We start from the raw sequence: 15,275 nt of genomic DNA, 5'->3' as shown, positions 1-15,275 counted from the left end.
CAGATTCAGAATTCAGATTCAGAAATCAGATTCAGAATTCAGATTCAGAATTCAGATTCAGAATTCAGATTCAGAATTCAGATTCAGAATTCAGATTCAGAATTCAGATTCAGAATTCAGATTCAGAATTCAGATTCAGAATTCAGAATTCAGATTCAGAATTCAGATTCAGAATACAGATTCAGAATTCAGATTCAGAATTCAGATTCAGAATTCAGATTCAGAATTCAGATTCAGAATTCAGATTCAGAATTCAGATTCAGAATTCAGATTCAGAATTCAGATTCAGAATTCAGATTCAGAATTCAGATTCAGAATTCAGATTCAGAATTCAGATTCAGAATTCAGATTCAGAATTCAGATTCAGAATTCAGATTCAGAATTCAGATTCAGAATTCAGATTCAGAATTCAGATTCAGAATTCAGATTCAGAATTCAGATTCAGAATTCAGATTCAGAAATCAGATTCAGAATTCAGATTCAGAATTCATATTCAGAGTTAGGATTTAGAATTAAGATTCAAATTAAGATTCAAAATTAGATTCAGATTTCAAAATTCATATCAAAACTCAGATTCAGAATTCTGATTCAGAGTTCAAATTTAAAATTCTTTTTCAAAATTCAAATCCAGAAATTCTTCAAATTTGAAATTCTGATACAGAATTGAAGGTGATTTTTCGGCTTTCAGTCTGTTCAAATAGCAAAAACGACTATTTATTTAACGTTCCAACGTTTCAATCCATATAGGATCGTCATCAGGGACTGTAATGTTTATTGTGTGTTAACAAAATATCAAAAAATCTTCACGAAATGAACTGATTCTTACCTAAAATGTGTCGTATTTCTTGTCAGGTTTGATTCGGCTGATCGGGTAAAGCTGTCATTTGTGTCTGTTACAATATTTTGTGATTAATTTGTGATTCTAGTGTTTTGTAGTGCTGTCTGACTTACTGTGAAAAAATCCGTACTTTCTCCTATTTTCTGGATTAAATTTCCGCAGCATCGATTTTCCACAGTCACTACTTTTCACTTTTTGTTTTGCTTTGATCTGTTATTACTAGTCCGTGCTATTGTTTTCTGAATGTTGTTGGATTTGTGTTTCTGTGTTGGTAGTTTTATGTTTTTGGTTTATTTTTCGTATGTGTTGGATGGTTTTAAAAATGTTTGCGTATGATGTATGTATGTTTTCGGTGTCTTTTTTTAGGTTTATTGCATGTTTTGTTGTTTTAATGTGGCAACTCTCCAGTATTAACAATTTGTTTTCGTTGTCACATCTGTCGATGATATCCGCTTTATCGATGTCGAACAGATGATCCATAGCTATTTCATGTTCCAGTAAGGCTGTTTGTTGGCGAAGTTGTTGAATTGCATAATCCTGTTTCGTGTATCCGATGTTCCATAATCGTTTGAGTTCATTTGTTTGGGTCCTGTGCTGTGAAATCCGTTGTTTTAGTTTCCTCGTAGTGCATCCAATGTAGCATGCTTCGCAGTTTTCCGTTTCTTGTGTTTCCTCCTCTTTCCAATGTCCTTTGCAATTTATCCTGTAAATTACATTTGTTTGTTCGTCCCGTGGTGTTTTGTCTTTTATTATCGGGAAAAGGCATCCAATAGTCTTTGCTTGTTTACTTGCTGTTCGTATATCTGCATATTCCGAACGCAATGTTTTTGTTATGTTGGCGCTTAGACCATCAATATTTGTGAGCGAGCGTGAAATTTTATTTTCTTCTGCTACCATAGCTGTTTGGATGTCACTTTTTTCGTTGAGACGATTGATAATCCCATTGATTAAACCGATTGGGTAATCATTCAGTCTCAAATTGGTGCGAATAATTTCATGGATTTCATTGTTGTTTGCTCGGGATGAAAACAATGAAACACGCTTTGCAAAGGCGGTTGCGACGTTTAACTTTTGATGGAGTGGATGGAAAGAGTAGAAATTCAAAAAACGGCCAGACGCGATCGGTTTCATGTACCAATCGGTGGTGATTTTTCCTTCTTCATTTCGGTGCAACATCATGTCTAAAAATGGCAAACTTCTGTCTTTTTCAACCTCAACGGTGAATTGTATGTTTCTATGTTGTGAGTTGAAAACGCTTTGGACATATTCCACAGAGTCTTCGGGAAGAATCAGGAATAAATCGTCCACATATTTTCTTATATGTGGGAGCGGGATGGAACTTTGTGTGGCTGCTGAATCGAGCAAATCATCAACCACAATCTCTGCGATGGGAGAAGCAATGGGGCTTCCCATAGCCAGGCCTGTTTTTTGCTTGTAGTAAGTCTGGTTGAAGCAGAAGAAACTACTGTTCACACAGAACTCGATAGTTTCTAAAAATAGATCGAGGCAAATGGGAGTATGAGCGGTGATGCGATCCCAATTGGCAATCACGCTTTTGCGTACAAGCTCTATTGGTATAGATGTAAACAGAACCACGACATCGAATGAAACCATCAAGTGTCCGTCGGGCACAGTGATAGTTTTAACAAATTCGCAAATTGAGACTGAATGATTACCCAATCGGTTTAATCAATGGGATTATCAATCGTCTCAACGAAAAAAGTGACATCCAAACAGCTATGGTAGCAGAAGAAAATAAAATTTCACGCTCGCTCACAAATATTGATGGTCTAAGCGCCAACATAACAAAAACATTGCGTTCGGAATATGCAGATATACGAACAGCAAGTAAACAAGCAAAGACTATTGGATGCCTTTTCCCGATAATAAAAGACAAAACACCACGGGACGAACAAACAAATGTAATTTACAGGATAAATTGCAAAGGACATTGGAAAGAGGAGGAAACACAAGAAACGGAAAACTGCGAAGGATGCTACATTGGATGCACTACGAGGAAACTAAAACAACGGATTTCACAGCACAGGACCCAAACAAATGAACTCAAACGATTATGGAACATCGGATACACGAAACAGGATTATGCAATTCAACAACTTCGCCAACAAACAGCCTTACTGGAACATGAAATAGCTATGGATCATCTGTTCGACATCGATAAAGCGGATATCATCGACAGATGTGACAACGAAAACAAATTGTTAATACTGGAGAGTTGCCACATTAAAACAACAAAACATGCAATAAACCTAAAAAAAGACACCGAAAACATACATACATCATACGCAAACATTTTTAAAACCATCCAACACATACGAAAAATAAACCAAAAACATAAAACTACCAACACAGAAACACAAATCCAACAACATTCAGAAAACAATAGCACGGACTAGTAATAACAGATCAAAGCAAAACAAAAAGTGAAAAGTAGTGACTGTGGAAAATCGATGCTGCGGAAATTTAATCCAGAAAATAGGAGAAAGTACGGATTTTTTCACAGTAAGTCAGACAGCACTACAAAACACTAGAATCACAAATTAATCACAAAATATTGTAACAGACACAAATGACAGCTTTACCCGATCAGCCGAATCAAACCTGACAAGAAATACGACACATTTTAGGTAAGAATCAGTTCATTTCGTGAAGATTTTTTGATATTTTGTTAACACACAATAAACATTACAGTCCCTGATGACGATCCTATATGGATTGAAACGTTGGAACGTTAAATAAATAGTCGTTTTTGCTATTTGAACAGACTGAAAGCCGAAAAATCACCTTAAATTAAAGTAACAGTCGTCAAAAAACATCGATACAGAATTGGGATTCAGATTCTGAATGCCGTTTCAAGAATCAGAATTGAAAATTTCTTTTAAAGTTTATCAGATGCGAATTTTCTAAATATAAATTGATTTCTAATATTTATATTTCTTTTTTCTTTTTTCTTTTTTTATTCTATCCTTCTTACAGTCAACCACCTCGGAGGAAACTGAACCAAGAGCCATGGATGAAAATTAACTGCAGACCCAAAGAATTCAAGAACGGACAAATCAAAGCGAATTTCCCTTTCAGTTTTCACTGTCGTAATTTAGATTTGATTTTAGTTGGCCCCCAAAAGGAAATTTTAACTATAGCTAATATCAGTAATCAAGAAAGGCAAACTGTAATGTGTTGCATAGTTATGAAAGTTTTCATCGAACAATCGCACTTGTATGAAAAGTATGCAAGCATATAGGTAGGATATAAGGATAAACGATAGCCAGCTTATCAACGTATTCTATCGAGTTACATCCTCTCATAGAGACTTCGTTTCTTTCTTCAACTCAGCAGCAATTACAATGCAGACTAAGTGTGATGATAAGTGTCAATAATAGTGCATACCCGCAAATATTCTCAGTATTGTTTAAATAAATCATGACGAGATTGACTCCAAACTAAAGCCGAGCTGAAGGGACGCTGTATATTCTAACACTTTCGGCACTAGACAGCCAATAAATGCACCAAGATAATAAAATGTTTCTCAATTACGGTTATAAACAAGTTTCGCCATTCATTCCAATTCCCAAAAGTCTTTATCAAATAAGCCAAGTTGAAGTATTACTAGAGTTAGAGATTAGGATCAGGTGTATCCTTAAACTATATTAGCGAATGTTACAATTTATTCGAAAGCGTCAAGAAGCGTCAGTTTTAGAACATGTGAAGAGATTGTATTTAAAACAAAAAGCATCATGTACATGTGTATAAACAACCAATATATTCACTTTTAGTGGAATACACAACCGCGTCTTGTTTCATTGCGAATGATTGCAACTCCCTGTCGCTAGGCTCCAATTAAAATTCATCTTTGTCCTGTTGCTTATCCAGGGTTCGGATAAAGGACAAAATAAAAGGTTTCATATAGCTGTGGCAATTACAGCTAAAGGACAATTGAAGTTCCCCCGGACAGTCACGAAGCAACAATTATCGGGTCGGATTCCGACTTTTATGAACCACGTGGGAACCATCAGCAGTCTTCATCAGATTGAATTATTACTCTGATCCCACGGTTTGTGAAAGTTTGCCTTCGAAGGTTTGTTCAATCTTTCTTCTTTCTGCGTGGTAGGCAGCAGATTGTTGAGCCTTTGAACGTTTTTCGTTAAGGAACGTTTCGAATGAATGGGAATAAGTAAACTAGCAAATCGTCCGTTTAAAATGTAAGAATTGACATTATACTTAAATCAAGAATTTTAGAATTTTCTTCCCGGTTATTAAAACTCATCTTTTCATGACAACAAACGTATTTCCAAAGCCTCCTATGACTAACAAGAACATTTTCCTCATGCTCTGTTTTATATCTCATTTTCACTCTTTTTTCTTTCACTATCGGTTTCAGTAAACGCCGATATTATTTCTTGCCATCTCTATTCCGCATTAACTGTATGGGAGAGTGGGGAATCATGGGCCACTTTTTTTCGTTGTTCCATAAATTCTTTATTATAAAAGATAAAATGAAAATAAAAAATGGTTTGGTTTCCTACATTTTCAAGGTATCATAAGGTTTTTCTTTAATTTTTTAATAAGTTATTTTCCCCGAATTCTGACTGTTTAAAAAAAAGCAATATTTTTTGGATTTTGAAAAATGGTGGGGAATCGTGGGCCACCAAATCCAAATTGACCAAATAACATGCAAAGCTTATGAGTTCACCCAAAACTGTGATTTCCTTATTCATTTCGTTATTCAAAAGCATTTTCAGATGATGAAATAAAAAAGAGAGCCGTGTATGATCGCATAGATTCCTAAACCTGGCTCGCGAACGTTTTGGCAAAATTTCTTATATAGGATGGACAAAATATTTTTCATAACTCTTCATTTGGCATAAGAAAACTTTGCAGATAGGTAAAACGTATTTAAAATTCTGAATGTGTATAAAAACATAAAAATATAGGTGATTCAAGATGTGTGGCCCACGATTCCACACAAGCTATGATATGCAAATTGGTTGCGTTTGTGTGATTTATTGATGTTTCATAAAAAATTCCTTTTCCACGTGAAAGATCATGACAAAACTAAGATCATAAGCGTATGAGCATATTTTTGTTATGCACTTTAGGTTCCCCATCCATGTAATTAGGGTGTTTTTTTTAATTATGTAAGTAAATTTTTCTAACTTTTTTTAGCTAGATAAGTTAAAAAAGCATATGAAGCGTATTTCAGTCAACAACATATAGGAATACATGCCCACGCGAAGCGACGACGATGACAGTTGGTTTTAGATTTTTATCTCAACACACATCTGAGATATTAAAAGTGGTCCACGTTTCCCCATGGCCCACGATACCCCACTCTCCCCTACTCATTCCTAACAGTACATGTGAGTTACGTTCGAACTGTACCTGTTATTCATTAATTTCCTGCATCTTAATTCAAACTTGGCTCACTGTTTTTAATTCCTCGTTTTCTTTCTTTCATCTTATATACGTTGATTTTTTTAAATACTTTATTAACCTACATAATTTTCCTCTGCATTTTTGATGTCATTTGCTGATGTTCTCTAAAGACTCATCTGAACTTTTCTGTTCAAGATCAATGTTCAGTTCAATATATTAGAGTTCCACTCTCTAGAGCCATTCTTATATGTATAAATAAGTACACTAGCAATTCACCCGTTTAAAATGTAAGAACTGACTAGTTTGAACTGCTTTATAGATATTCAATGGTAAATTCAATGAGTTTTTGTTACATTCTCTGGGGCCACCCTTAATTATATAAACAGATAAACAAGTAAATCGTACGTTTAAAATATAAGAATAGATCCATGTGAACTTATCTGTTCATATTCAATGGTTGGTTAAGTGTGTTATTGTGGCCCTTTTTAGAGCCACTCTTTAGTATATGGATACGTAACCAACAAAGCAACCGATTGCAATGTTAAGCTGACTCATTTGAACCAAATTAAAAAAGAAGCTGGAAGTCGAAATCGTGAATTAAATTTCAATTTTAAATATATATTTTAATTCAAACTTACAGTGAGGGGCAAAATAAAGTGTCCAAATTATTTTTTTACCTTTCCTTTTTTTGTATGTATGTATGTAGATAATCCACCATGGGTGCACGGATTCACCGCAGTTTCGCCAACGTATGCGCTAAATTGCATTCTTTAGATTATTAGTTCGGCCAATCTTCAATGCAAAATACCACATACCCGACACCATGGCTTCGTTTGAACTGTCATGTAATGGATGTATTTCGTATATGTGTATGTCTTATTTGTAGAACAAGCAAACAGTTTCGCAACCGTATAAAATTCATAACATTTTCAATGTTATAAATCTTTGACAGGTATTCCGCATGCGTGTAAAGCTTAGTTCTTTTAGAAATGGGACAGTTACAAATGCCTGTATCTCAAAAACCATTCGTTTGAACGAAATACTTTCTATGAAGGAAAAGTAGGCAATGTTATGATATTTCATGAAAAAATTTGAAAAAAAATATTTACCGTTTTTTGTAAAAGAAATTTCTACTTTATTCTTGGTGTCTCCCATTGGCCGGCGCACACTTTTTTCTGTCATGGTATTGATCAGTTTCTCCAACTTATACTTTGTAAAATCTATATTTTAGGTGGCTTCACCTTCCTTCTTCAATTTCTGATACTTTTTGGTCCAATACTTCTCTGGAAACTGGAAACTGGAAGCATTTTAGTGGATACAGTTGTTTCGAAATGAACAAATTTGGTTATTTTTTATCACATTTTTGAACGTTTTTTTTTCGGTACCGGTTTTACAGCTTAAGAGCTTTGGAACTATCAAAAAAATGGCTGTTTGAGGTTGGATTTCAATGAGTCATCACTAGGCAACACTTTCAGCTTATCGGAGAAAATTGTTTTGGACATTTCAGCGATCTACCCTTAGCTTTTCGTTTATTGAAAATTAAAAATGCTGGTATGAGACTTGCATTCCTTGATGATCCTTAACCGTTGTTGCCGATCATCTGCTTCACTCCAATGCTTGATTTGAACTTTGTGGACATTATTGACAGTGTTTGCATACTTATCCACCACATAAACTCAGTAATTCTTTGAATAATCAACGGTTTTTTCAGCTATCAATTTGATAATGACGAATTTTAAAGGAATCTGTGCAAAAATTTTTTTTTCTTTTTCTCAAGCATCGTACATATCTCAAAAACGCGTAAATTTTAAATTTTGAAAAAAATAGGTCGAATAGTACTTCTTACAGGCAACAAAATGCTGTTCAAATTTTTAATATCCAATAACTAGTTAACGAGCTATTAGCAAATGAAAGTGTCCCATTTCTAAAAGAACTAAGCTTTAGATACCTGCCCAGCTGGCAACTGATTGAACGTTCTTATATAATATAGTGAATGAATGAAATAGTTATACAACAGAATAACCTTACCTTTATACCCATCTTACCTCAAAATACTCTAATCTTACCTTAAGATATAACCGGCCTTGTTCAGTATTATAACCATATTTATTTTCATCTTATCAAATAACAGGCATTCATTCCTACGTTTTTCGTATACGTTCATTGTAGTGCCATAACGCCAATCCGCATTTTTTCTTCGGCACACGTTCAAACTCTGGATTCGTCCGTTGATACTTAGGGTACGACAAGGTTCACACATCTATCCACTCAATCTCGCCAAACGCGATATTATTAAGAGCAAATTAGGCTCTCCGCACCACGCGCAACACAAATTCTGCGAGCCGATTATTAACAACCGAATAGCAGTAACCCCAATTTTTTTACCTTTCCTTTTTTTCTGGTTAAAATTCACCGAAATCACATCGTAATCATTTTTAAAATATTGTTTATTATGTTCTTTTCAATTTTTGTCCAGGTTGCGCTGGTAAAAAAAGAAAGTTTTTCTGATAGATAAAAAAAATTAATATTCCAATAAAAAATGGGCAAGAAAAAGTGTCCAACTCAAAAATCAATATAATTTCGATAAGTTTCCATCGCGAGGCCCCTAGAATTTGTTTGTTTTGTGTATTTTGACGTTTCATAAACAACTGGCTTGGCTCTGGAGTATTCAAACAGGTGTCTACATTCGAATAAGTTGTAAAATATGGAGAACGCATAAATTTCTGGTTCCATTCCGTTGTCCATCCGGAAACTGGTTGTTCGTGATGTGAATAACGGCCAAACGCACCGGGAAGTGGCCAAGCACTACGAAATCAGCAAGACAGCGGTATCAAAAATCATGAAGAAGATGAAAACGTTCGGATCGGAGATGTATCGCCCAGGAAGAGGACTGTGTAGCGGTTATATTTAAAACTTGGTTCATTTGTGTGTTTTATGAACCCATTCGGATAAATATGTAAAAAAGATTAAATAAATAAAAATAGTATTAACATACAAGAGAAAAAACTCAGTGCAAGTTAAGCTCCGTGCACCAAAAGTGTAAGTCGACCTGAATACCCGCTGTTGTCAAAAGGAAGAAAATCATGCAACACCGAGATTTTCCAGAATCCGGCTACAACAGATTCTGACGAGCCGGTCAAGCGCGGAGAAAACTGGTGAGTTCGAAAGCTGGACAATATTGTCTAAAAAACGAAAAACTAATTTCCGTATCCACGCCATCCAGACAGACTCCACCGCACGGGAAAGAAAAGACGGTCCGCATAAAAAAGGAAACGGACGAAAAGAGTTCTGGAAAGTTGGTGAGTGCAAAGTTAAAACCGACTTGCGAAACATAACACAACAATAATTTCGTTCGTTTGCGCCCGCTAGATAAGTCACCACGAGACAAGCAAAGTGCTCAGAAAAGCACTAGGAAGAAGGGAAAAGAAAGCCCGAAAGAACCCCAGTAAAAGGGTGAGTAGAAAAGAAAAAGAAGAAAATTAAGCTGGCCATGGTTCTAACACCAAAATGGCCACAGGGCTCTTTTTTCTTCCTCTCTTCTTGTTCTTCTTCGCAGATTTCTGGGTCCTTTCCGCATCTTCGAAAACTGACAACAACACGGGTGGTCGCATCATCCGAGGGCCGAGCTGCAACCGGAACCCTCGAGCCGATAGAGGAGCTGGACCGACGAGCCAAGAAAAGCACCGAATCCGCATGCCGAATAGGAATCGGAACGGCGAACCGGGCAGTGTTCGAATCCGGGAGCAGAGCCTGCGAGCTAATCAGGGATCATCGCAGTGGAGCGAGCCTCGCTCAGGAAAGCGACATCAATCGGAATCGCGCATGGCGCGGTTTTCATCTACAGTTTCCGGGATCAAAGTGCTCGTCATCATTCCGCCGTCGAAGCGTGGGAGTCAGTCGGCTCTGTTCAGAGCCACCCACGCGCTTCTGTTATTGGTTGGTCGGCTGATGACCATTTGCAAGCGAAGAAATGAGCGTTTTCGCTACACTGTCGATGCCGTGTCGGAGAGGCCAAAATGTAAGTGCCCAATCACTATTTTCCACATTGTAAATGTCTGGCGGGAGGAATTTCCTGCTTTTACAAATTGAGCAAAGTGGCATGGCCAGAATAAAAGTAAATTAATTTAATCGAAAATTACATGTTAAATTTCATTTCGGGAACAGTTCCGAAATCTCTTTGGCTGAATTGATTGAGCTAGCCGGAGCAAAAGAAAAGGAAGAAGAAAAACTTCAATCTTCTTTTCCCTTAGCCAACCCCTTTTCTTCTTACAACTGAAGCCCAACACAGATGCCAGAACGGACAAGAAAATCATTCTTGAAGTGAAGAAAAACACAATAATAACGATCCGTCAGATACAGGAAGAGCTCAAATTTTCGGTATTGCGTTGTACTGTCCGTCGCCGCATCCATGCAAAGGAGTACCATAGAAAGATCGCAGTGAGAAGGCCAGGTGAACAAGGCTAAGCGGCTCAAGTTCGTCAAGGAACACGTCGATATACGGCTCGAGTACTGGAAAACATTGTTGTTGGCCGACGAATCAAAATTTGAGCTGGTCAACCGGAAGAAGCGGGATCATATGTGGCGCAAGTCGGGTGAGCAGCTCCAAGATCGCCATATCCAAGGAACACAACAAACCCCTTGAATGGCCCCCACAAAGTCCTGATCGGAACCCCATCGAAAATCTGTGGGCCATCCTCGATGCTCTGATTGATAAGAATGGTGTGACAAATTAAAAATACTTATTTTAATGCCATGGAGTATGCGTGGGAGGAACTCGACCCACAACACTTGCACAACCTTGATGAAAGTATACCGCAGCACTTGCAGGAGGTGTTGAAGGCCGAAGGAGGCCATACCCATTATTAAATCGATCTTGTTTGCCTTCAGTTTGAATTAATTTGAAGCTGTACCGATCTGAACATTTTATTTTGACCCTGTTTTTTTTGGAATATTAACTGTTTTTTCTATCAGAAAAACTTTTTCTTTTTACCAGCGCAACATTAACAAAAATTGAAAAGAACATAATAAAAAATATTAAAAAAAATGATTACGATGTGTTTTCGTTGAATTTTAACCAGAAAAATAAAAGAAATAGAAAAAAAATAATTTGGACACTTTATTTTGCCCCTCACTGTATGTCCTGATAACTCTATGTACCTCAAAAATAAGCACAATATTTAAAAACAGCAAAACTATAAATTACAAACAATTATAAATTATCATCAGTTTCTCACAGTATGGCATCAAAACATTGCTTGGAAAGGTTGAATTCAAAAGTCAAAAGTGATCTTTGAGTGTATTAGTGTATTCAACTTTATTTTGTCTTAATCAAAATGGTTGATAATAGATTCCAAGATTCTGAATCCTCGTCCAACACCATTACAAAATACTTACTCTTCTTAAAGTTGTTTTACGAATTCTTAAAAGTAAACCTTAATCTGATACATGAGAGTGAATATCTCACCAAAACAATCATTTTTGGTTGATTTGTTTTCTACGTACAATCGCAAAATCAAACTGAGGCAAAGAGTTGAATTGCACTTATGAGTTTCCGAAAACGATCTTATTCCGTTATCACAACCTACATAACAAATTCAAAATTAAAAGGAACAAAAAGGAGAATCACTCCATCCATTAACAAAACTTTAATAATTTGAACATATTCTTATACACATTCTTCGAAGTTTGATAGAAGTATCTTCAATCTAAAGGATCATTTTTGAAAACGCGTTAGTGTATCAGGAACAAGAATTAGGAAAACAAGTTAGTTTAAATAAAATTCAACACATTATTTACATTACTTTCAAACATTTTATCATTTTATCAGAAAAAAATAGGAGTTTCCCTAAGAAAAATCTAGGAGCATAGGAGTAGAGTGTCCATCCCAGGATTTCCCGCTCGGAAATTCCCAGGAATTTGAAAAATTTGGGAATTCCCGATTCCCGGGAACCATAGTTTCATTCCCGGGAATTCCCGACATATATGAAATTATTCCTCTGGAAAAGCCTGATAGCCTCCGGAACCATACTTATTGTTCTTTTTGAAAATGTAGTCATACAAAACTCATTGGAAATATGCCTATTCCTGCAGTAGACATTTAGCAGTCATTTGGTGCATTTTTTTTTGTTCAAATAGATAAGTTTTTAAAGATTATGTGCCTATTACATGAAACGAGTCGAGTCGAGCAAAATGTCGTAGGCAGTTCGTGTTTTCTCGAAAGTAACATTTCTGCTCTAGTTACCCTTTGGCTTTGAAAGTCAGAAGAATTTCAAAACTTGAAAATGACCAAGACAACGGTTTTTTTTTATATGAAGAACAATGATGTAAAAGGTTCAGAAAAACGAAAAAAAAGTTGGATAAATCAAACAAATAAAAAGATAATGTTTTTAACTAACCAATAATTGCATGAATGAGTTCTTCATTTGACCTGTTCAGGTTATATTATAGTTCGTTCGACTGATTTTAATATATCATTGTTGCTCTCTCTGGAGCCACTCTTTAAAATCTATATTAACTAACAAGTGGTCCTTTTTTATACATTCGTTTATTTGAAACGGCTCATACCGTTTATTTACAGTAACAGTTCATTATTTAAAACAAATATCTTTGAATAAAAAGAATAGAGAAAATTGAAGAGAAATGCATACACGAAAATCTACAGATTTAGGGTAAAGGTATGAGTCGGCCTTTTAAAATATAAGAATTTGTTCATTCATCTCTCTGGAGTCGCCTTAATTTAAGTTAATAAATAAGTGAACTAGAAAATCGTCCTTTTAAATTGTTAAAATTATCTCATTTTAATTTCTCTGGTAATATTCATTTAGTAATGTGTTACTGCTGCCCTCTCTGGAGCCACCTTTTTGGTATATACAGTAGTTTTTCGATTTTATCACGGTCAAAAAAAATTTCACCGTGAATATGGCGAAACCGTGAATTTGGCGAAACTAATTAAAGTGGAAAAAAGTATTTTTACTGTCTTTTATCAATAATTTATAATGTTTTCAGTATTGGAAACGTTTTGTATCAATAAATGTGGATCATACGATGTAATAATCAAAAATTAATAAACTCAAAAAACATATTTCAGATAAAATTATTCTTCTCTTTAGCAATTATAAGATTTTTTCTTGAAATAAAACCCTATACAATACTCATTTAATAAAATCAAGTAAGTTATTTAATTTTTGAAGAAATTTAATAGTCGTTATCTTTTATTTCGGCTTTAAAAAAGAGTTCAAAGAGAAATTCATCAAAAAATTTTCTTCTTCAAATTTCAATATTTTAATCTTTACACCTTTGATTTACTAAAAAGTTTACCTTTGTGAAAAATATTTTAAAATTTGCTCAATTTAGACTTTTATAGTGTGTTTCTCGAAATAAGCTTTATGCGGGTAGATAATCCTTTGTTTTTCATATGTAGAAAAAGCAGAAATTTCAGTCCTTTTTACATATTTAAGTCAATGTTAGCAGAATTTCATTTTGATCTTCCAATATTATCTATTCAGACAATACTAAAGGCTGTCCAATCAGGATTTCGCATGTCGTCTTTTCAAATAAACAAATTCAACAAAGAAATCAGAGAAAATAATCTCTTTTAAAAAACGCTTCAATTCATCCACATTTTTAAATAATTCGCAAAACCAAAAAAGTTTACTTTTTTAGAGCGGCTAACCAAGCACAAGTGACAACACTAACATTTGCGTGACGTTAAAATACTTATGTCGATTATTACAAGTGTTTTTAAATCCAAATGACGATTTTAAACACTATATAGCTAAAATAAACAGTTCAGTGGCATTTTCATATAATTGAATACCTTTATACCATAACATAAACCATAAAAATATCATGAACAAAGATGCTCTCCGCTTTTGAACGAAAACTAAGGTCCTAGAAACGCTTTCTGAATGATTTCTTACAAAGCGTGATAAAATCGGAACAATAACCGTGATAAAATCGAGCGTGAATTTGGCGAGTATTGATAAAATCGAACAGTGATAAAATCGAGAAACTACTGTAAATATATTTTATTGTAATAGTTTAATATTTTATGTACTATTGCTGCACTCTCTGGAGCCACTTTCAAGTATTTAAATGAGTAAATAAACTGGCAAATTGTCTGCTTAAATGTAAGAACTGACTCATTTGAACCTCTCTTTTTGAAATTCATTTGTAAGTTTATTTCGAATATCGAGTGTCTTGGGCCTCGTTTATCACCACCAATCAAAAGCAACGCGATCTTAGGGCGCTGTATAACCCTAATCTGGACTCATACGTGCGGTGAGGCTTTAAAGTTCTAACATACTCATCTACGATCTATCCTGAAGCAAGAGGAATCGCAGAAACTATCCACGGGTAGGATACAATCTTATAAATTGTTACAATGTATTATTCTGATGGGTTTCCTAGCTAAAATTTTCGTTTTGAAACTGGTTTCTGTTAGAAAGATTACGTCGTTCTTAATCTGCAAGTCCTGCTTATGAACCTCTCTTGAATTCTGACCTAGATAGAATAGATTTTACATGGAAAGGAAGACGTTTGATGAGTTTTTGTTTCACTCTCTGGAGCCACCCTTAAGTATATAGATAAGTAAACTAGCAAATTGTCTGTTAAAAATGTAAGAATTGATTCATTTAAAATTCTCTGATGAGATTCAATTTTAAATTCTATGTGTAATTATTGCGCTCTCTGGAGCCACCTTGAAGTATATAAATCAGTAAACTAACAAATCGATCGTTTAAAATATAACGAACACAAACGAACACAACGTACACAAACACATATAGGATTTCAAGGAAACTTTATGTTTCCTGGAAGAGAATCCTTTTTTTTTCTTAACTCTAGGCGTACATCTTTCGAGCATATGATGGCTAGCATCTTACAAATGCTAAAACCACCAACCCACAGAAAGTGTACTATGTATGCCGTGACATGTATTCGATCTCATACCCACTGGCTTAGAAAACTTGAAGGCTATCCTCTAAGCCAAGGGCCGCAGCATACTCTCTGTTGTTATTCAATGGTAAATTTGATGATTTTTGAT

At 35.1% G+C, this 15,275-nt stretch overlaps 1 protein-coding gene across 1 annotated transcript in view; it reads left to right on the top strand.

Moving 5' to 3' along the window:
* The window catches only part of LOC129748177 (short neuropeptide F), a 110,384-nt gene extending 105,740 nt beyond the window's left edge, over positions 1–4,644 (top strand). Inside the window, exon 7 of the mRNA XM_055742685.1 lies at positions 3,836–4,644. Within this exon, the coding sequence (XP_055598660.1) occupies positions 3,836–3,883 (48 nt within the window). The 3' untranslated portion in view covers positions 3,884–4,644. The remainder of the gene's footprint in view (positions 1–3,835) is intronic.
* The last annotated feature ends 10,631 nt before the right edge of the window (positions 4,645–15,275 follow it).

The sequence above is a fragment of the Uranotaenia lowii genome, chromosome 2 (assembly GCF_029784155.1).
Source record: "Uranotaenia lowii strain MFRU-FL chromosome 2, ASM2978415v1, whole genome shotgun sequence".
Lineage (NCBI taxonomy): Eukaryota > Metazoa > Arthropoda > Insecta > Diptera > Culicidae > Uranotaenia > Uranotaenia lowii.
The sequence above is the reverse complement of the archived record's forward strand: the minus strand, read 5'-3'. Positions and strand labels throughout refer to the sequence as shown.